The sequence below is a fragment of the Amphibalanus amphitrite genome, unplaced genomic scaffold (genome assembly GCF_019059575.1).
Source record: "Amphibalanus amphitrite isolate SeventyFive unplaced genomic scaffold, NRLGWU_Aamphi_draft 000093F_arrow, whole genome shotgun sequence".
NCBI classification, from domain to species: domain Eukaryota; kingdom Metazoa; phylum Arthropoda; class Thecostraca; order Balanomorpha; family Balanidae; genus Amphibalanus; species Amphibalanus amphitrite.
The window spans coordinates 689,774-710,668 of record NW_024881589.1 but is presented as its reverse complement, the minus strand read 5'-3'; the positions used below and the strand labels follow the sequence as shown (position 1 = coordinate 710,668).

The 20,895-nt window shown below is 52.0% G+C and overlaps 2 protein-coding genes across 10 annotated transcripts in view; both read left to right on the top strand.

Moving 5' to 3' along the window:
* LOC122380208 (dystrobrevin beta-like) overlaps nucleotides 1-8,208 on the top strand; it is a 77,979-nt gene extending 69,771 nt beyond the window's left edge. For 6 of the 9 annotated variants that reach the window (XM_043363176.1, XM_043363175.1, XM_043363173.1 and 3 more), the window contains exons 9-13: nucleotides 620-742; nucleotides 4,153-4,246; nucleotides 4,779-5,051; nucleotides 5,706-5,846; nucleotides 6,091-8,208. In XM_043363176.1, the coding sequence (XP_043219111.1) occupies nucleotides 620-742; nucleotides 4,153-4,246; nucleotides 4,779-5,051; nucleotides 5,706-5,846; nucleotides 6,091-6,147 (688 nt within the window). In that variant the 3' untranslated portion in view covers nucleotides 6,148-8,208. The remainder of the gene's footprint in view (nucleotides 1-619; nucleotides 743-4,152; nucleotides 4,247-4,778; nucleotides 5,052-5,705; nucleotides 5,847-6,090) is intronic. The other 3 variants (XM_043363178.1, XM_043363179.1, XM_043363177.1) reach the window with 1 other exon arrangement.
* A 903-nt stretch (nucleotides 8,209-9,111) lies between these two features.
* The window catches only part of LOC122380207 (acetylcholinesterase-like), a 28,781-nt gene continuing 16,997 nt past the window's right edge, over nucleotides 9,112-20,895 (top strand). The window contains exon 1 of the mRNA XM_043363169.1: nucleotides 9,112-9,321. Coding sequence (XP_043219104.1) covers nucleotides 9,306-9,321 — 16 coding nt within the window. The 5' untranslated portion in view covers nucleotides 9,112-9,305. The remainder of the gene's footprint in view (nucleotides 9,322-20,895) is intronic.

The window sequence follows — 20,895 nt, the reverse complement described above, 5'->3', positions numbered from 1 at the left end:
GGTATTCAGATGCAAAGTTGGTCCTATATTACTCCTTCAAATGGATTCAGTTCGCTACAACTTTGAACGCGATGGATCGTAAGCCATTTGAACCGCTGTGGATTCCGTTCTTTGATATAGTTCAGTTGCCGGGTGATCATTCATTTGTCGGCTATTCAATTGCATAATGAACACTCGGTGACGATCCTGCATTGTCTCATCGAATTAACACTGACAGTCGCTGCATTGAAACTTTGCTCTATAAACTTCCACATCCATGGTTACTGTCTTATAATGATGACCAGCAAGCTAGATCACAATCGGCCATCATGAAGTTTTTATGCATTCTTCTGCCCTCACTGATCGCCTAAATGTTGTAAATAATGGGACAACAATGATGCCGTTTATGGTGACAGTTAACGCCATACCGCCGTTGCTAATGTCTGTGGGGTGGTGCTGGTGCTGGTGGCTGCAGTGTGGTGGATGATGGTGACGGTTGAACCGTCTGTGTCCCAAAGGCCGCTGTCCTGCGTGCGCTGCTGTCGGTGACGGGCGGTGTCGTGGTGTCGGTGGTGACGGGTGGTTGGACTGCTGATTGGTGACGGTGTCTGATGGTGTCGGTACCCTCCCCTCCCCCCAGGCCGCCGTCGCCGCTGCTCAGCCATAACGGTCCGGCCGGCCCGCCGTTCCTGGGCGCCACAGGCTCGGGCAGTTCACCCGACTCGCTGCCCAGCGAACGGAGCATGGAGCTGGACGGATACAGGTGCACCGCGGGGCTGAGAGGCGGGTGCAGGCGCACCGCGGGGCTGGGGGGCGGCTGCACGCTGGGGCTGTGGGGCCGGCTGTGTATAGCACTGCTAGAACGGGTACAGCGCTGCTTGATTATGCTTTCCTTCACATCGCGCTTCTATTGTCTTACACTCAGCACCCATTCTTATTCTGGCCAACAAGGCTTGTTGGCCAGAAAAAACAACCTTGTTGAACAAGCTGTGCAGCTCAGTGAATTTCACTTTGCATGTTCACTTTCTTTGAAGGTCATCTATATAGCTCAGGAAGTGAATGCGCTGTTGAATGACGCCAGACTAGCTATAATAACCATGTTTTGAAATAGGTGATATCTTCCCGTCTTTCATGTCATATGTGCTATTACGACCCGTTAGTTTGTACCGCATGTTGCCTTCCTCCCTGTGTCATTCTTCTCTGCGCCGTGTCTGCCAGCTAAACGCATGCTCGACTTGTTTTTACACTGTCGGGCTGCTTGACACATACTTTTTCTGCCAAGCCGCCAGTATCACCTGTCCAAATGCGCATTCAATCGTCAGATGACTGTTTTATAGGTAGCTTCCACTTCTAATCTTCACGCTCAGTTCATTAGATGCATGAAACTATGAGTGGTTTGTACAATACTGCACATATGATTAATATTTAACATGTTTTGCTGCTTCAGTTAGCAAGAGGGACATGGTCCCGCGTGGTCGCAGTTTTTCGCGCAGCTTTGTTTTCGGACACTGTGTCAGCCGGTGTCGGGGTTTTGCCGAGGCCCGGCCGACAGAACGGGGTCGACCGTCCCGTGCCGTGAGCGGCCTCCCTGTGCGTGCGCGCGGTGCGTTTGGCCGGCGTGCCGCGCGCCGTGTCAATAGACCCTCACGTGTCGCACTAACAGGCTGGCCGAGCCGCCCGCTACCGTGCCGGTAGCGTGACACGGCACGCTTTTTTGTGCGCGTTTGGTATAACGCAGGCAGGCGTTCGCTCTTCTGTGTTAGCGGAAATAACGGACGGACCTATTTCCTGAGTTATTATGAGGCTACCTCACAATTTTGTACGGCTTCTGCGACTGGCATTTTATGACGTTCGAATGTCGCAATGAAGTTAACTCGTAACATGAGACTGAAAACATTTGGGAATGGTATACCCCCATTCGCTGAGACCCACTAGTGTTGCTAGCCCCCTAGTGTAGCTGGGGTTGTCTGGCTCCCGATACTAAACCGCTCCCCACTCCCAGGGCTAAGTAGGTCTCCGATCGCGTCCGTCGTGTCCACACACCGCCCTCCGCTGGTCGGACACGGCGAAACCATCCTTCCACATCGCCCCCGCTGTCGCACCCGCCGCTCCTACGGCCGTCCTCACCGCTGCCTCCCCACCGACAACCCACCAACGTGCTTACCCTCGACAATGATAGTTATTTTAGTTTTATCAGCATAGGGACGGAGGAGAGGACTAACAGGCACACGCCAAACAGACAGACAGTCGGTCAGACTGACGGACAGACAGGCAAACAGGCGAGCCGCCATGCAGGCTGACGGACAGACAAATACCCCGTAACAGTGATAACAATCAGGCAAACAAACAAACAAATTACATCTTTCATGGCAGACGGAGAGACATGTTTGCAAAAAAAGGAGATATTTTCGCAGGTTAGCCCAGCTGAAGGTCGCTGTGGCCGAGTCCACCGTCAGTGCCGAGGAGGCGACTGTCTGTTCCCCGGGCCGTGCTACATGCCCGGTTACATGCGCTGCTACCCCTGCTCTCCCCAGGCCCGTGCGCGTCTGATTGCGCCGCTCATCGCCGCCATTTCACTGCGGCTGGTGCGATTGACCCGTCCCTGGCGGCCCGACCAAGCTCGCCCGGCCCGCCGTATCGCGCCGTAGGGCAGGGAAGGGGAGTGATAGCCCGCTTAATGATGAACGATACTTCTCGGAAAGGTCGCTCTGTATGGTCACGTAAAGGAACCGTTAATTCTCCATGGCGGCTGTCGGCTGATTGAGCGATTCAGAGCGGCTGTATTTGGGTCGGCGAGGAATTGGTGGGTGGTCAGGATTTAGAGTTTGTGCGGGATTTCCAGTTATGGGTTGCAGGTTTTCTTCTAAGCCATTATGCTTAGCATCCCCTTTCTAGCGTGATTCATTTTCTCAATGTGGTTTCTAAATGTGGCACCATGTTGAGTCAGCCCTGTTCCTAATTTTAAACTGAATTTGCAACCCATTATTTGGCGTCACTACATTCAAAGCCGCTTAGATTATCTCATGAGCGAATGGAACTCTCGTACTGCGGACGCGTAGAATGCCCGAGGAACGAGGGTGCGCTAACTCAGAGATGTAAACTGCGGACATATGCTGACCATGAGCGGTATAATGTGAACACCGCCCGTACACGTGCTGACTGAGCGGTATGAGTTAACCGCAGACATGCCGTGCGGCGCCCCGACAGACCGGCCCCCGTTATTGCACAAGTTGGCCGGGCGTCTGACGCTGTCGTGGGAGCGCGTGGGTGGGCTGGTCTGTCTAGTCTGACCCCTCTGCCCTTCCCCGGTGTGGACGGAAATACCTGGGGCCGTATTCACGTCGACTTCGTAAGTCGATTTTCTTTCGTAAGTATAATTTGGTATTCACTTCGATACTTTCACTACGATTCACTACGATAAGTTTTCATCGACGGAGTTCACGTAGTTAGGAAAATCTAAAGTAGTTCATGCGTAAGAAAATTCATACGAAAATGATCGACGTGGATACGGCCCCTGGCCTCTGTGCCCCTGTCACTGTTCGGCTGGGTTGATCGAACTCTCTATACCCTATAACGCTACGGGGAAGATGGGGGCATTGACTGAGTGCCAATGCCCATCGCCCCCGTGTGGGTGGACCAGCCTGTCTTCTTGTGCCCCCCCCCCCTATCCCCCTTTCCACCGTTCATTACCCCAGCTGGCCGGCTGCCGTGCCACTGTGCCGCCGAAGCAGTCCCCTAATTGGAGCCAGAAGGCCATCATACAGACCCCGCCGGCCCCGGCCGTTTGGCATATCACTCAAGTCGTTCACTCAGACGGTTATTGTCAATTGGCCCAGTTATTGTTCCGAGTATCGCAGCAATTACTGGAGTCACCTTGGAGCCTTCATTGTGTAGCTATGATTATCGGCCATAATGCGACGGAAGGCGTGAATATATTATAGAAACAATGTGCCACCTGGCAGGTATCTGCCTTAGCCATTCAGACCGCTTGGAGGGAAATAATACCGACTCACGATGTCGATGTAACTGCTGTGTGAAATGTGTGTAGTGGATAACGTTCAAATTTGCTAGTTACCTGTGTCCCTCCAGCAGACCCAGTCGTCGAAGTTGACTGTAATGTTAGGCGAATATAACCTGACCTGACCTGACCTGTGACCCCTGCCCCTCCCCCAGCCCCAGTCGTCTCAGCCAGATGGAGCGTCAGGTGGACGAGGAGCACCGGTTGATCGCGCGCTACTCGGCCCGACTGGCGGCAGAGAAATCACAGGTAAGAGCCACCTCCCGCCTCCAAATAAAGCTCCCGAGCCGTCGACCACTCAGCGTCCCACCTAGGGTACCTCGAGTCACAGCTGGTGGCTGGTGTGTCCGCCTGAGAAGCGTCTGTCGTGTCTGTCGCTCTCCAGGTCCGTGCGGTGACCCAGAGCGGACAGCCGGGCGGATGCTGGACCACTTTATGGCACCGTGTGACATTTGGCCGGCTATGTTAGACCGGACAGTGGTGGTCAGAGGCCGAGCGAATGAACTCCGTGACCCGCCCAAAGTGGGCCCTGGCTTCAGTACATATATGGGTGCGGTGTCAAACATGGCACGCTGTTCGGCCGACTTATGAAGAGTTTTGTGGGTGGCGCTCATTCTTATGTCCAAAGATTCAGGTCTGCCGCAGCTGACATCTACGATGTATCGTAGCTTAACACTTCTCTGCTGCTAGCTATGTGTCGTTTCTGTGTGCTTATTTAGTTCCACCATATGTGCGGCTAGATGCCCACCATATGTGCTAACCCGTTTCGGTTTCCGCCCAGAACCGAACTCCGTCGGACACCAGCAGTTCCGACGGCCGCGCTCGCTCTCAGCGAGAGACCATCGCCCAGCTGGAGGCCAAGAACCAGGAGATAATGCGCCAGATCGCGCGGCTGCGGGCCGGCGCACCGTCTGCCGCCGCCGACGTGGAGCTGGTCTCCGAGCTGCGGGCGCTGCGGCAGCGCCGCGGCGAGCTGGAGACCCACCTGAGCACGCTGCAGGACTCGCGCCGGCAGCTCATGGGGCAGCTGGACTCGCTCATGAAGATGCTGAAGGTGAGGGAGACGGGGAGGGCTGGAGTTAGGGAAAGAGGGGAGTTCTAACTTTGTGGGAGGTGAGAGTATGAAGAAAGGATTGGGTGAGGGATGGGCTTGGGCTTTGAAGTCAACAGAGGACAACAGCAGTCGCCTGTCAGTGCCTCCTTCTTACTGACTTGACCGACCCCCTCTTTTCTGTCAGTCAGCGGCTCGATGCCCCTCTCGGACCCCCCTTCCCCTCCCCTCTGTCACAGTCATCAGCTGTCTCCAGTCAGCGACTCGATGTCCCCACTGACTCTCCTCTCCCTTCCCCACTGACCCTCCCCTCCCCCCCCCCCCACTGACTCCCCCCCCCCCTTTCCTCTCTGTGAGAGTCAGCAGCTGTCCCCAGTCAGCGGCTCGATGTCCCCCACTAACCCTCCCCCACTGAGTACTGACTCCCCTCCCCTCTCCCCTCCCCCTCTGTCAGAGTCAGCAGCTGTCTCCCGTCAGCGGCTCCAGGTCTCCCACTGACTCCCCTCCCCTCTCCCACGGACTCCCCTCCCCTCCCCTCCCCCACTGAGTACTGACTCCCCTCCCGCTCCTCTCAGAGTCAGCAGCTGCCCCCAGTCAGCGGCTCGATGTCCCCACTGACTCCCTCCCCCACTGACCCTCACCCTCCCTCTCTCTCAGAGTCAGCAGCTGTCCCCCGTCAGCGGCTCGATGTCGTTGCCGCGGACCTCCAAGTCGGCCCCCAACACTCCGGGCAGCACTCTGCGGCGCGCTCACCGGCAGCAGACGGCCGCCGCCGCCGCCCACCTGGACCCCGACACGGTCAGTGGCCGGTACTCGGTGCTGGGTATTTCTGTCGTGCAAAGGCAAAAACCATTATGTCGGGTCAGAGGCCATTCCCTCAGGTCAGAGGTCACCCGAATATAATGGGTTTTGCCTTTTTACGGCAGATTTAATACCCAGTGCTGGGCACTCTGTTAGTCTTGAATGTTGCATCAGCGCATATGAAGTCGCCCTGGTGAGCCTGCTGTGCGATCTGACCTCCTGCAACCTGTCCCGTCTACAGAGCGCGCTGCTGGACCCGTTCTCACCCGGAGAGGACCCCGGCTGGCTGGGACGGTAACTCTGCCCTACTGGACCCTCTGCCGACCGTAGGACCCCAGTCGAGCGGCCGGCAGTGAGGCGAACCTCCCTTCGAGCAGCGCCGCCCCCCGCGGCGGACAAACAGTACAAGTGACGGGCCGGTTGTGGTCTGGTTGTGATCGCCGGCTCTCTCTCCGTGTGTGTGTGAGATAGTGGGCGTGTGAGATGGGTGTGAGAGGGTGTAGAACTTGTGGGTGAGTGAGAAGGGTGTAGGATGGAGTGAACTGCGTGCTGCCGAGGGATGTCGGCCAGTAGTGTCTGACTGTATGTGTGTATGTATGTGTAGCGGGGCGCTTCCAGCTCGTACGTGAAGTGTCGTACCTCCCCGCTGACTGGTGTGAGGCCAGTGGTCGCTCCGACTCCTCGTACTCTGGTGTGAGCCGGAGCGGTGGACGCCCTGTGCTCTGTACAGTGTTGGTATTTATTCCGATAGTGTTCCGTGTGTATAATTCGGCAGACAGAAGTGCCAGGTTTTCTGTTGGCACTCGACCGTACACGTGCCCGAGCGGCGCGTCATGCCATTGCCAGTAGCACTGGCTCACGGCTCCGACCGCCGCGCAACACCGCGAGTAGTCTCTCGATAGCGTGTGTCCTCCGTATTCCTATATATCTCTCCCCATATTCCAGCGTGAATGGCCTATGTGGGCCCACGCAGGCACATACTCGAGTGGAGAGGGACCCGGATTGGCTGCCGCTTTCCATTGGAAGGCTAGCCAGGTGGTCAGAAGGTTGACCGGGATATATTTATGGCAACTTTTATGGCAATTTTATCATCGTTTAGTGCAAAATGGTATCAGAAGGGCGTGTTTTGCCCATGTATTCTTATTTTGAGAGTGTGTCTGGTTTTGTAACGTCTTCATGCTCGACTGGCGATTTGAAAGTCTCTGGCATTGCTTAGTACCGATGTTGTAACATTCCACTGCTGAATACCGACTGTTCTGTCCCACTGGTATCAGTTCAATGCTGACCTGGCGCTCAGGATGCTCATCCCATTGAGTCGGACGGCTGCGTCTTTTAGCGGCTGTCAGACGTCTGATCTTCCTCAGAAATCTGACCCTCAGACTCCCAGTCGCCAGTCGAGCGCGGCTCGACCGCCGCTCCCCGCATGGGGAGGATCGATTTCCATACCGACCGGGGCATTCCACCGGCACGTTCCACGGGCGGCTCTCGGCGTCTGATGTGTGTGGACGGCAGCGGAGGGAGGCGAGAGCCATCTGGGAGGGACCCGGGAATGCGGGAAACTGGCCCCTAGCGCAGGGGGGCGCCTCCGGAGCCGCGTCGGCACTAACCATGACTGGCCATGACGGAAAATAGAGCGTCTGTTCGGTGTAGTTTCAGTCGCTAACTCTGGAATCTCCGTACCGTGGGTGTGCAATATTGAGTTTATGTCATACTCTACTACCGAACAAACTATCGCCAGTGCATGGTTCGTTTTACGGTGGCTATGTTATACCTTTTCTCTGAAGGCAGCTGCTTATGCTTTATCGTTTTATCAGATATGTTTATTCCGGGTATTTTTGTGCGTGTTTTTTCTTTTTATAATTGTAACCTATGTTAACCCACGGACGCATTTTATTTTGTCTGTGTTTGTTAGCCTCTACACCACTTCGTTCCATTCGATGTGACCATATATGGCTCATATGTGCACATGGCCGGTCTATGAACGGTGTGTAACCGTGGTCCGATGGTGGGCGCTCTTCCGGCTGGGCGCTCCTCTGGACCAGGTGACCGTGGTCCGCTGGGACGGCTGCCCACCGCGCCGCAGCACACCGCCCCCCGGGACGGACCTCATTCCGGGCGCTGTGCCGCCACCTCCGACCGGCGCGCCGGCCGTGACGTACTGTGACGTGACGTGTTCTCCGTGTGACGCCGCTGATGTACCGTCAGTGGCGGCTGGTTGTGATGTGGGTACAGGGTGTGACCCGGTACAGGGTGCGACCCCGCTCCGGACAGCCCGGCGGCAGCCCGGGGCGCCGGACCTGGTCGCTGTGATGACTCCGCGCCCCCCGTGACCCCAAATACAATAGAGACGTTGACTGAGTGCCGTGTGGTTTGGGCGGAGCTGGGAGCCAGCGGGGGAGAACCGGCGGGTGACATACGAACGAACTGAGGGAGTAGAAAACGCGCCTGGTAGCCTGTTCAGGCTTGGAAAATAGCAAGCAGCTAATGTAACTGCTGCTCGGTGCGGTTCGGGTGAGAAATTACGCCTTTACGTATCTGCAGTAAATCAGTGAAAGGATATCGGCCAGAACAAAGAACATGGCTGAATGCGCCTGAGCTCCGGCATACGATTCTGTTCTGACGTTTGCCCTCATCTGGCTGCTGAGGGGGGCGATTGAGCTTTCTGCTTATTATTTCGGGTTTAAATTTAGTGCCATAACTTGAGGTGGGGTCAAAGGATGTAGATCATTATGCTTGCCTCAGTTCATTCTTTTTCTTTCAAAAATGTTTGCGCGGTGGTTCTGACATTTTGTAATCACTCCTGCCACGTGCTGGTAATATCTGAAACTGATCCCAGCAATTTTGGTGTCTCATTAGTGCCACTGCTCGTAAAGTTGCATGAACCGGTATTGCGACCCCGGCTCTGCTGGTTTGCTCAGGACACTGACAAACTGACCTTGTAATGATCAAAGTTTCAATGCGGTGGAACTTTCAACGTAATGAACGACAGCCCGGCCACCGTGCCAATCGTAACATCGGTGCAATTGTATCACATGCATGATACTTGTTTAATATTTACAGCAGAGTTCGGTAATGCCCCCAGCTATTTTCCAATGTATGCCTCCTAGTGAATGAAACTATGTAGCCTGGTTGAGTAGTAAAGTAATCTTGGCCTGGTTACCCTGTCCGCCGCTGCGCCGCCGACGGCCCTGTGGCATCTCCCTAAACTCATAGTTTCCGTTACTACCACCGCCGGTGGGTGGCGCTGCCGTCTGGCCCGCTCAGTCTCCTATCGACCGGCGCCTGTGGAGGCGCGGCGGGGCGGGGCGGGGCGCTGCCTTCACGGTCACCACAAAGTGCCGGCAGTGTTGTGCCGGAGGCGGCCGCCGGCGGGCGCGACCCTGACCCCGGGGGGCGACGGGCGCGGCCTTGAACCCGGGGCGACCGGTGACTGACCGCGAGCGACACCAGACAGAGATGGCGCTGCGAATTGGTGAGTGGCGTTGACAGAGAGTGAGACAACCGAGGTTTCTATTATCAGCCTCTTCCTGTCATTTTGTGTAGCTTTTTTCTCTTTTCTATATACTAGAATTGAAAAAGAACGATTCTTTATTTCTGTATGTCCTTGAGAGCCTATTGACTGCCTTGCTCATCCAATGTTGTGGCCACCCCCAAGCACAACAGATTGAGATCACCAGTGGAGGTGGATGCATGACGGAAACGACTCGTCTATTTGTGTCCTTCATTATAACAGCTATTCAGCATTATTCGCTTCAGAACGGCGAATATGGCATAATGGTTTGATGGCAAACGTGAAACGACAGACATACAAATAAGTCATCAGAATTTATTGGACAAGAATATCTGGATAAACGACTGAGGCCAAAGATGGATGAGGGCTGTGTCACGGGCTTTGGGTTTCGCCCTTAAACAGTAATGACAACGCCTCGAACAGTTTGTTTTTGCATCATTAACTCACTTTGTTGTTGTGACGCCCTGCATTTTTTGTATCGGTCATGTCACGTATGCCAACATGATCTCGTGGCCAAAATGTCAAACTCGACAAATCTCGGTTAAGAAAATGGCACTATGCTTTTGAAGAATAATACGATTTACAAGGTACGGCTCTCGCGAGGTTAAGCGGTAGGTTTTGCACTTTTACATTTCCGGTTATATCTCAGAAACTAATCGATCTACGATGAAGCCATTTTACACGATCATGCCCGGCTTGTGAGCCAACGAGTCGATCGCATCTTCAACACTTAAAAGCTTAAGACGACGAAGATATAGCCTGAAATACACTAAATTTTCTAGGTGCAAAACCTACCGTTAAAACCCGCGAGACCTGTACCAGCCGATTGAGCCCATGGTTTCTCTGTTCGCTAAGGGTGCGGGCCGGTCTTCGCCCCGGAGTGGTCTCCATCCATCGATCACACGGTTAGAATATTATGCGAGAGACGGGGCCACCTCGAGGTCAAATTCAAGGTTAAACGCTCTATTGCTCAGACTTACCATCCGATCAGCTCTGAGCTCCTAAGTGGTATTAATTGACCCCCGTCAGAGTCTATTTGAGAGCCAGCCGCCTTACATTCGCGCTACACAGAGTTTAATTACGGTAAATTAAGGGACGCTGTAGCGAGCTGGTTCAAAGTCCAGTGGAGTAGCAACTAGCGACCCAAGTCATGGTCGCGAACTTTTCGAATATCAGAGTCCTTCTAAACTCTCTGGTAGTTATTTCCATTGGGCATGACTAGCTCTCTCACCGAAAAGGCCGTGCCGTTTGGCGCTTTCCCCTCCCAGCTGGTTTGCCCATCACACGTAATGAATGATGTTCTGACTTCTGAGCCACTCCTTTTGGTCTGTTTCGGACGCTGCGGGGAAAGAACAAAGAAAACACCCCAACGCCCCCAGTCCTTCAGTGGATCCCCAGCGTAACTCAGTTTTTGTAGGGGCCATGAACCCACCAGTGTGTGTTATTTTGCTAACTGCGCATGAGGTATAGGGTCACATGAGGTTATGCTTTGTTGCATCAAGGTGTTCAACAAGAAAAAGACAAAAGTTTGAGCTTTTTTTAATATTTGCATTCACCCGGAAAGTTGTGCTTCTTCGTATCAGGTTCAATCTGATAACACCGAACGCCCTAAGGCCTGAGCAAATAACTTAGAGTTGACATTTTCTTCGCCGCTCTTATCTCATTAGCCTCGCCGGACCTATTGGCTCTCAACATACCCGACCTTTTGGCGTGTTCGACTTCTCCGCCGTTTCAACGAGATTTTCCCGAAGCTCTAAAAAAAGTAAGGTGGGAGTCTGGTATTTGGTAAATAAAATCGTCCAGCACATTGACATGACATCGCGTCCGGAGCTACGAATTGGAAGCGAAAAAAAATATGTAAAGCATTGCAATGCAAGGAGCGAGACGTCAATTGCACGCGAGTGTTCCAGCAAGTAGTAGTCGATTGGTTCGACAATGTCAAAATGGAAAAAAAATTGACCTTTGATGCCCCTAATGGCCTGACTAGCCGAGGTAAATGGGGTATGAAAGCCCACTCGATGTGTTACAATCGGCCCTGACGTAGGTTAGCTGGCAGTTGGTAGCCGATGACAGTGACACATGTGACAAGGCGAAGACGAATAGCCTGTTGATGTCATGGTAGATCACAGAGTCGCCGAAAGCAAATTTTGAAGCTTTCTGTACCTAATGCATACCTGCACAGCAGGTATTCTGTTTCATTGCTAATTTGTAATGTAGTTAATTGTATCTCTCTGGATAAAGGAACGTCTTTCCTTGCTATTTTATTGATTTTACGAAGACCATTGACCTGCGGGACTGCCAGTGGCATGTAGGCCTTATTTATGCTCGGGTATAAATCGTAATGTTGGACACCAAGTTCACATGCTTAAAATATATGATCATGTTCTACACCTTACTTACTTACAATTTACAAGTAAACTAAAACCCACCTACCTGTATTTGCCTATCGTGCCTATAGCAATAATTTCTGGCACGCAATGCTAATAAAGACACACTTTGTACGCAATACCAGCTTTGGACACCGTCATTCATAATACTTGACTGGAGGCATTGTTCATTTGATTTGGTCACGGAATAGTCGCATCAATTTCAGATTGACGCAGTCGTATGTACACATTCATTCACTGACCTTTGAGTCGGGTCTTTGAAAGTCGGAACGTTGATCAGCTGCTTAAGATTTGCATGTCCACGGCACAGTAGCTAGGTATAGGTAACATATTCGGAAAATCACTGGCGGATCGGGAAAGATAGGTATATTTGGCGCTATCATACTTCTCCAAAAAAAAAGTTTTAGAAATAGAAAAAATCGAATTTTGCTTCTGAATGCGTTGCATCGTTTTTGCACAATATAATTCATCCTTGTTCTCTGCGAGGAAAACGGAAAGGCGTCAACTTTTATCAATTTGGGACGCTGCGGGGAGAAGAATTGTGCTCCAAATCCCCCCCCCCCTCCCCCATGACAGGGCTGCGGAGTCGGAGTCGGTCGGAGTCGACAGTTGTGACCGGAGTCGGAGTCGGAGTCGGAGTCGATTTTAGAAACCCGAGCCGGGGTCGGAGTCGGAGTCACCGAAAATCTGTCGACTCCGCAGCCCTGCTAGGTCTGCGGAGTCGGAGTCGGAAGTTGGAGTCGGTCGGAGTCGACAATTCTGCCCGGAGTCGGAGTCGGAGTCGGAGCTGGTTTTTGAAAGCCGGAGTCGGAGTCGGAGTCGGAGTCGCCGAAAATCCATTGACTCCGCAGCCCTGCCCCATGATGCCTGATCCGTCACTTGAAAAGCTAATTTTGCTTAGAATGACATATCGCCCACGCAACTTGTCTATACCCACAGATCTGCCACTCAGAATATTCACTCGTCATGAACATACATCTCATGAAAATGGCGAAAGCTTACGAAATCATGACCTTCTTGGATATGCATGGGTTTGGTACATTGATCAGCGAAGCGACGTTGCCCGGCTCCAAATGAGTTTTCCTGTTGATAATGGCATGCATCCATGAACCATGGCATGAATTTAGCAGACACGATGTTGGATGAAAGGTGAGCCTTTATATCATCTTGTAAGGAAAATATTGTATGAATCATAATATAACTGCGATACCTACATATCTACATTCTACATATACGCATGCAAATAAGTAGAATTATTACACTTACTTTTTAATTTCCCTTGGAGCATTTTGAACCCCAGACTGCAAAACTGTTGTGCTTTTCGTCGTCGTCAAGTCATTTGTCAACATCGTCATGCCCCGATGCCTACCGCACTCCATGGGAAAGCTCTCGTTATCCGCGCACCAATAGTTCCACATATCTGCTAATGGCGTACCGACCGTCACGACCAGTCGCTTTTCGTCCGCGGCTACATATGCCGCCAGACGTCAGGCTCTTTGGTTAGCTCGAAGGCAACAATAAATGTCAAACTGAGCTCTCAGCCCATTCGTTTTGGTCGTCTGACCGCAGCCTTACCGTGGAACGTGGCAGTAACAAACAAACTCTTCGGAGGGCTGTCACCATCGGGCCCGCCGGTCGATTGCGGTCTGATCATCTTGATGGAAAGATTGGGGTAACATATCCGGGGCAGTGACAATTAGGATGGACAGACATTTAGGTAACCAGCCGTTAGTTATCGACATAAATTCGTGAATAGGCGTGAACCTCATCGGCTTTCGGACATATTTTTTCGGTATTTTATCTAAATAAACCCACGTACTAGCTTATGGGGAAGAAGCTCATAACACATCGTTTTTTCTAGTTCTTATGAATAAAATTAGAACGGCTATGCTAATCTACCATTGATGCATGTGTTTCTACTGTTCTTATATTTTTCATCTTTTCATTTGTGTCGTTGATCACCTGCGTCGTGATCCGGTCCCATCACCTAGGATATATCGGCACGGACGTGAGAGCAGCGCCTCCCACCGGTCACGTCTCCCTGTCATTGATTTGCGAGATGCGGCCAGAGTCAGTCGGCTAGACTCCCAGGTCGATCACGGCGCACGGAAATACCTCGGCCAGTGCCGCTGAATTTCCCCGAGAGCTAGCCCCAGTTGTGGATACTGGGAAGGGAAATTAGCCATGCGACTCGGAGATTCTAAAATAGGACGAAAATGTTACATTTTCTGTCTCGGACTTGTATAAATTATCGGATTCATTTCTATAATACATGCAAATGCATTTTCTTGTAGATGTGCGTTGGCTTTCATTTTGGATAAAAACACTTCTAACCTTCGCAATAAAAGATATAAGACAACATGTAGGTACTCGTATTTTATCAGCGCTCTCAAAGAATTACAAGCCTATATTGGAGTGGGCGATAGAAATATTGACAGAAAAGGTAGGGAGTAGGCGCCAGAAGCTGTCATTTCAAAATGTCGAAGCTGACCAAAACAAAACACTTAGCGAACAAGGCATGTAGGCGTTCGTGGTAAACTAAAAGTATGGCAACAAGAAAATTGCCGCCACCAGCGAAAGTATAGGTACGGTTAAAATGGTAAAGTGATCCAATATTGTTTGAAGATTCAATGCATACGAAAGTGACTGCCTGGTCTTCTAGTTGATGGTGGGCCGATATGTCTCGCCGATAGCGCTTATTCATAAGAAAGATTGATCGTCAGCCGCAGCGAATTTTAAATTTTTCACGTTTGCGGCACAGGAGACACCCAAATAGATTGGTACGTTCATCAGGGGCACAAGACGCAATTAGCGTCCTGAGATATGTGACCGCCTTGGAACGTCTGACAAATGTGCGGCACGTTTGAGGAATCCTTACATGAATGGGCTCTCGTCCAGCGCCGGTCGTACATTCTGCATTCATTCATTCATTCATTCATTCATTCATTCATTCATTCATTCATTCGTTCATTTGTGCTTTTGTTTGCTCGTTACGTGGCCAATGGATGCGATTGTCTGCCCATACATGTCTACATATGTGTCTATCTGTTTTACAGCGGCCCATCTTTCGGTTCCTCCATCCATTTGTTCATTTCTGTCCGTCCGTCTGTCTGCGTGTCTGTCTGTCTCCTCGTCTGTCCGTATGTCGGTCTGTCCATCTATCCTTCAGTCGGTCGGCCAGTCTTTCTACCACTGCGTCCTTGGGCCAGCAACGACCTACAGCACCCCCCCCCCCCCATTTTCCCCAGAGACCCCTCTGATTACAGTGGGCGTTCGGTGAGGGCACGGGCGGGGAAGCGGTATATTTATGGCCCAAAAAGCCTGACGTGCGTGGCATGCGAAGAATGTGGGGACAATGGCAATGACCTGTCACGCAAACAGTAACGCGGAATATGGTGGGACAAAACATACGGTGTGGGGTGTATTATTCAGAGTGTTCGATGAAAATGATAGTATTCATGTCAGTTTGATGTTTGTGCATGCGCATTAACCCTCACCCGGGCGGGGAAGTCAAATAGGATCAACTGCCATTATCCGATACCCGCATTTGTTGACTGCATATTGTAAAATCTTTTTTCGCAAAATGTGAAAAACGTTCTATTACTTCAGAGGGACAATAATTGGTAAGAGCAGCACTTAAATATAAACTAATTAATGTTTCTCCGTCGGCACTTGTACGCCCGTGGGCGTGACGATTTTTGCCTACATCAGCCACTGCACACTTTGCCAATATATTTCCAACAGAAGCTGTCTCTCTAGGCCCGGCAAGGTGTGTGTTCATGTCGAGGAGTGCTCATCCTCCGCCCTAACATACACCGAGACTGCTTCCGTTCCGAGAGACCCGTCCTGTCCCCGTCTCCGTCCGTCCCGTCTCCGTCTCCGATCGTCTCAAACTCGACAGTAGTCTCTGGTGGGCCCGCCGGAGGAGTGGCACCCTCGGGGACGATCGGCCGGCAGAGGGCACCGAACGGCCACCTCCGGCTTCCCATGGCTGGTCCCGGATTCATTACGACCGCCAGATCTGCCCGATCCGGTGACTTTTGCTGGTCGGGCTAGCGGTGGTGGCTGTAGAAGGACGGGAATCGCGAAATACCCCACGATAAAATAGCCAATGAATGAATGCTGGTACCGTGAACAGTCGGGAAAAGTTAGAAGACTGGAAATAAAGTGAACTCCACGGCTGGTTCTCTAATAGTAGGGGAAAGGCTCACTACTCAGTCAAATAGGTATACCTTATGATCAATTATGAATGCTCCATGCCACAACGAATGCACGATGAAGATCGTACAAGTTTGCGTGGTAAGCTGTCTGGGTTGATAACAACGCATTGCTATTTAAATGGGTCGCAACAATTAGGGCTGTGACCGCTTGACCTTCGCAGTATGTGTTAAAGTGTCATGGCAAATAATGACAGTGGTTCATAGTTAGAGTTGATGAGTAATTCAGCCATTTTATTATGATTGATTTTGAAATTATTTTATGATGATTTAAGCATGACTTTTATGTATGTTGCACGATAGACATCGCATCAGTCAGTAGTCGGAATGCAAAACGGTTTAACTAGCATCCCAAAAGCATGCACTTGTAGACTTATCCATATTTACCTATATACAGGGTTGGGCAGATAAATTGGGACAAAATACATCTTTGCATTTAGAACGCCGTAGCTTAGAAATTTGTAAACATAGGCATTTCAAATTTCGATCACATATTGTCACACCAATTTTACACATTTTCACCAAATATGGTCACCGTGGTCCACCTGCATCAGTCCTTATCGGTGCCTGGAATGGCCGCACGCGCGGCGAGATCTCCCGTCTGAAATGGCTCGTAATTGTAGCCAACTGGCACTGCTGAGGCTCACCACAGTCATATGGGGACGTTCGTTAGGCTCACCCGCAAAAACGCCCCAGGAACCAGAACTTGTGTGGGCTGAGGTTTAATGAGGAAGGGGGCATTTTCCCTTGGGTACAGTTTGCGGGATCCTCCGTTTCAGGAGATTTTGTATTTAATTTACTGTATGCCGGGGAGCTGACTCCTCGAAGAACATCACTCCATGCAGGATGTTGCCTTCTTTCATCTTGTTGATTCGAACTCCCGGAATAATGGTTAGGTACCCTGTAATGGCGAACCCCCTCCCGGTTCCGTAAAATAACGGGGCCCCACGTGACCGTCATGGAAGTCACCGAGTGGAATACCATCACCGATGTCTGCTGCATTCTTTTTGGAACTAAGATCACGTCTTCTGGGCTGGTTGCGATGTTACATGGTGTTTGCGGTTGTTCATATGTTCGGTTATGGGGATACCGTCGTCGAAAAAGACCTGCACGTGCTTGCTCGCTTCTCCAAGCCCTTCAAGAGGAAACAATTTTTTTTTAACGTCACAGCTGCTTCAACATCTATGTTGACAGGTTGATATGCATCAATGCATAAGAGTACATGTTTGAGGTGCTGGTATATCGCTTTCTCATGGCGCGGCTACCTTCGTTGTAAGCTCGCGCCACTGTTTTCGCGAGGATCCTCTGATTTAACTGAATTTTGCCTTTTAGCCCTCCTGGAGAACCGGGGGAGCGACCGGTGTCAATGCAATTGGTATGTAAGGATGAGTCAATATCATCTCTTCCTCCAACGTTTACGTCTGTTCGATACACACTACTTTCAGCCATTTGATGGAGCATAATTAGAGTATTGGCACGCATGTGCGCGCGGACTAAGTTGATAGTGGCTTGCTTAAGCCCACGTTCTGTGACCAGCCGACTCAAAATTGCAACGCAACCTGCATAACATGGAAACGTATTCATTAGCCTATATTTATGCTCAAAAATTATCTTTATCACTCAAAAAATAGTCGTTTTAGAGGAAGTTAAAATTTGTCCCAATTTATCTGCCCAACCCTGTAGTTGTAAAATACAAAAAAAAAACACATTTTGTTTTCAGCAGTGTCGAATGAGTTACATCATGAAGCTCGTGTACAAATCCTTGTAACACGTCATTGTTTGATCGTTTAGTAGGACCAATACCGTATACCATTGATCACTGACCATTGAAGCTCTGCTCACCACTGAGATATCATCGGCCTGCCGTGGTCGCGTGGTCAGAGTGAAACTTGCTCTGTCGACTGTGTGTCCGCAGACCGCACGCCGCCCTGTGCAGTGGCCAAACGAGGGCTATCTAAGCCCTCTGTCAAACCAATGTCCGACCGTACTCTGCACACCGGCCTGTGTCGCCCCGACAAGGGCTTAACCAGGGCCAGTTTAACTCCTTCCTCTCTACCAAACGACTGTCCGCCTGTGTGACCCCACTTCCGTAGACCGCCTGTGCGGTCCCAGCGGTGGGCGTCCACCGGGCACGGCTCACCCCGCTGGCAAAGCGCCGACAATAGATTACGGCCGGCACACTTCGCACACGTAGGGCGTTAATGAGCTGCAATAATTGCGGCCGTTTCGCGCCGCTCCATCGACCACAGTGGCAACAATGACCGCGGTCACGAGCACGCTGAATGTGCAACGCCATCAGAGTTCAATTATTTCCTCACGTGAGGATTTGAAACGGCCGTTTTTCGAATGGGGACGACCCAGCTGATTGCTGAAGGCTTCAGCTACATGGAAACAAAGTCTAGGCTGAACGGGAAGAAGTCAATCACATTTTTTGGCGCATTTTATCATACCACTTGGCTATATTTCGATGATAAGCAAACTTCCAACAGCGCATAATTTGTTTGAAAAACAGCTTTGCTTTTTGTACCTAAAGCTTCCTTAGAAATTGTTCTTGAGGTAGGAAGTTAAGATCAAAAGCGATGCTAACGTTAACAAATATGCCTAGCAATTGGCGACCGGTAATAACCAGACCAAACGTACGAAATGCGCTGAAGCCTGTTGGCGAAAGAGCAGCGAACATAGGCGGCGGAACGGGGGGTCACCGGGGCACCGTGCCTCCCCCTGATTTTGCCATTTTAACATAAGCCCCATGGGCGTTGCATGGAAAGAATGGGACCAAAAGTCGGCGGTGCCCCCCTCCCCTCCCTTAACCCTCGCCGGCCGAGGGGGGGGGGGGCGAGTGCCGCCCCCCCATAGGGGTTTTCGCAATAGCTCCGAACACGCTGGCGATAGAGAGCTGAAACTTGGCATACCTGACCTTTGATTCAAGCCGGATATATTGACACCAACCGCATTTTTGGGTCAGGTCAGGTCACTGACCTATGATGTCATAAGTGAACCTCTGCACGGTCTTCAGATGTCGCAACTTCGCAACGCCCTCACTGCCAGAGGAGATGTCACAGGGAAATTATGAGTCTCACAACTTGTATATCTCGGATTTTTCCTAAAGGTCATATGAGGTCAGGTCATTTTCGTGACCTCACCATTATAAGTCAATGGGGAAAAATGAAAACTGCTTTTCTGGCGCCGGGAACGATCTCCAACTATCTCAAGCACACAGAATCGTGATTTGATGCACACCTTGCAAGGTTAGATGCGTCACTTTTGCAATGTTGACCTTGCGTGACGTCATTTATGACGTCATCAAGGTCATATTAGTTTTTCGTCAATAACTCCCGATCAAATTGAGCTAGCGAGTCGGAAAAGCCACCAATGGACTCAGAAAGACCTGCCGAATCGAATGATATGCGACATGACCTCTTTCGACCAACTTCGTGACCTGGGGGTGCTGACCTGACCTTGACCTGAGGTCAACACCCTAAGTTGACCTGACCCGAACAAAAAGTATATCATTCGACGCGCCTGAGCGAGACGAACACGATGCTGCCAACATCGCGGCTCTGTGGCCGTTTTTTGCGAAGTTATTCACCAAAAACTGAACCGTACCTTGGGGCACTTGACCTGACCTCAGAGGTCACCGGTTGACCTAGGACCTTAAAATTGGGTACCAATCTCTGCGTCTCGTAACGGCGCACACGCTCGTTTTTTTCCGCGACGCGCTAGCTCCACCAGGGGCGAAACGGCGAGGGGGGTCGTACCCGCCCCCCCCCCTCGGCCGGCGCGTATGTAGAAAACCAATAGGTCCGGCGAGGGTTAATTGAAGGTGTTCCGCCGCTTCTGGCAAGTGGCAGCGAACAACAAAAATATGGTGTTTTTTTTTTTACAGAGTTTCAGCATAATTGGCTAAGTATACCTACCTATGATCGGAATGATAACAAATCACAGCATAGAAGTGTATGAGCATGCGTATGACCTTATTTTTCTTATAGCCGCCTGGCGCCTGCATGCTGTGCAGCAGGGAAACACTATCGAACAAAAAGTTTACACCTACCAGTACCCACAATAAATACTCGTTATCTATGCTGGATTTGGGATTGACTGGTTCCGCTATAGGTGCAGTGGCGCAGCCAGGGGGGGGTCAGAGGGTCAGCTGACCCCCCCGAAATTTCTGTCAGGGGCCCGCTCGAGAGAAGGAGAGAGAGAGAGAGAGAGAGAGAGAGAGAGAGAGAGAGAGAGAGAGAGAGAGAGAGAGAGAGAGAGAGAGAGAGAGGGAGGGAGGAGAGAGACCCTAATCTAATCGGACGACCCCGCTTCGAGAAATGCCTACTGGGACACCACGGGTGAGGGGTCGGCCTGGGCCCCAGGTGGACGGGGCCCGGGCCCCCGGGAGAACGGGCCCGGGCCTCCTTGGTGGATAGGGCCCGTGCCCCCCGTGGATGGGTCCGGGCCCCCGGGAGAACGGGCCCCGGGCCCCGGGTGGACGGGGCCCGGACCCCCGGTTGGATGGGGCCCGGGCCCCCGGGAGATTGGAGAACGGACCCGGGCCTCCCGGAGAACGGGCCCGGGCCCCTGGGAGAATGGGCCCGAGCCCCCTGGGTGGATGGGTCCCGGGACCCCGTGGATGGGTCCGGGCCCCCGGGTGGATATGGCCCGGGCCCCCGGGAGAACGGGCCCCGGGCCCCCGGGAGAACGGGCCCCGGGCCCCAGGTGGACGCCGGACCCCGGGTGAATGGGGCCCGGCCCCCGGATGAATGGGGCCCGGGCCCCCTAGTGGACGGGGCCCGGGCCCCCTGGTGGACGGGGCCCGGAGCCCCAGGTGGACGTGGCTCGGGCCCCCGTGTGGATAAGGCCCGGGCCCCTGGTTGAATGGGGCCCGCTAGGGTGACTCGCTTGCTCCCCAAAGCGAATAAGGGGTATTTTCGATCGGTGGG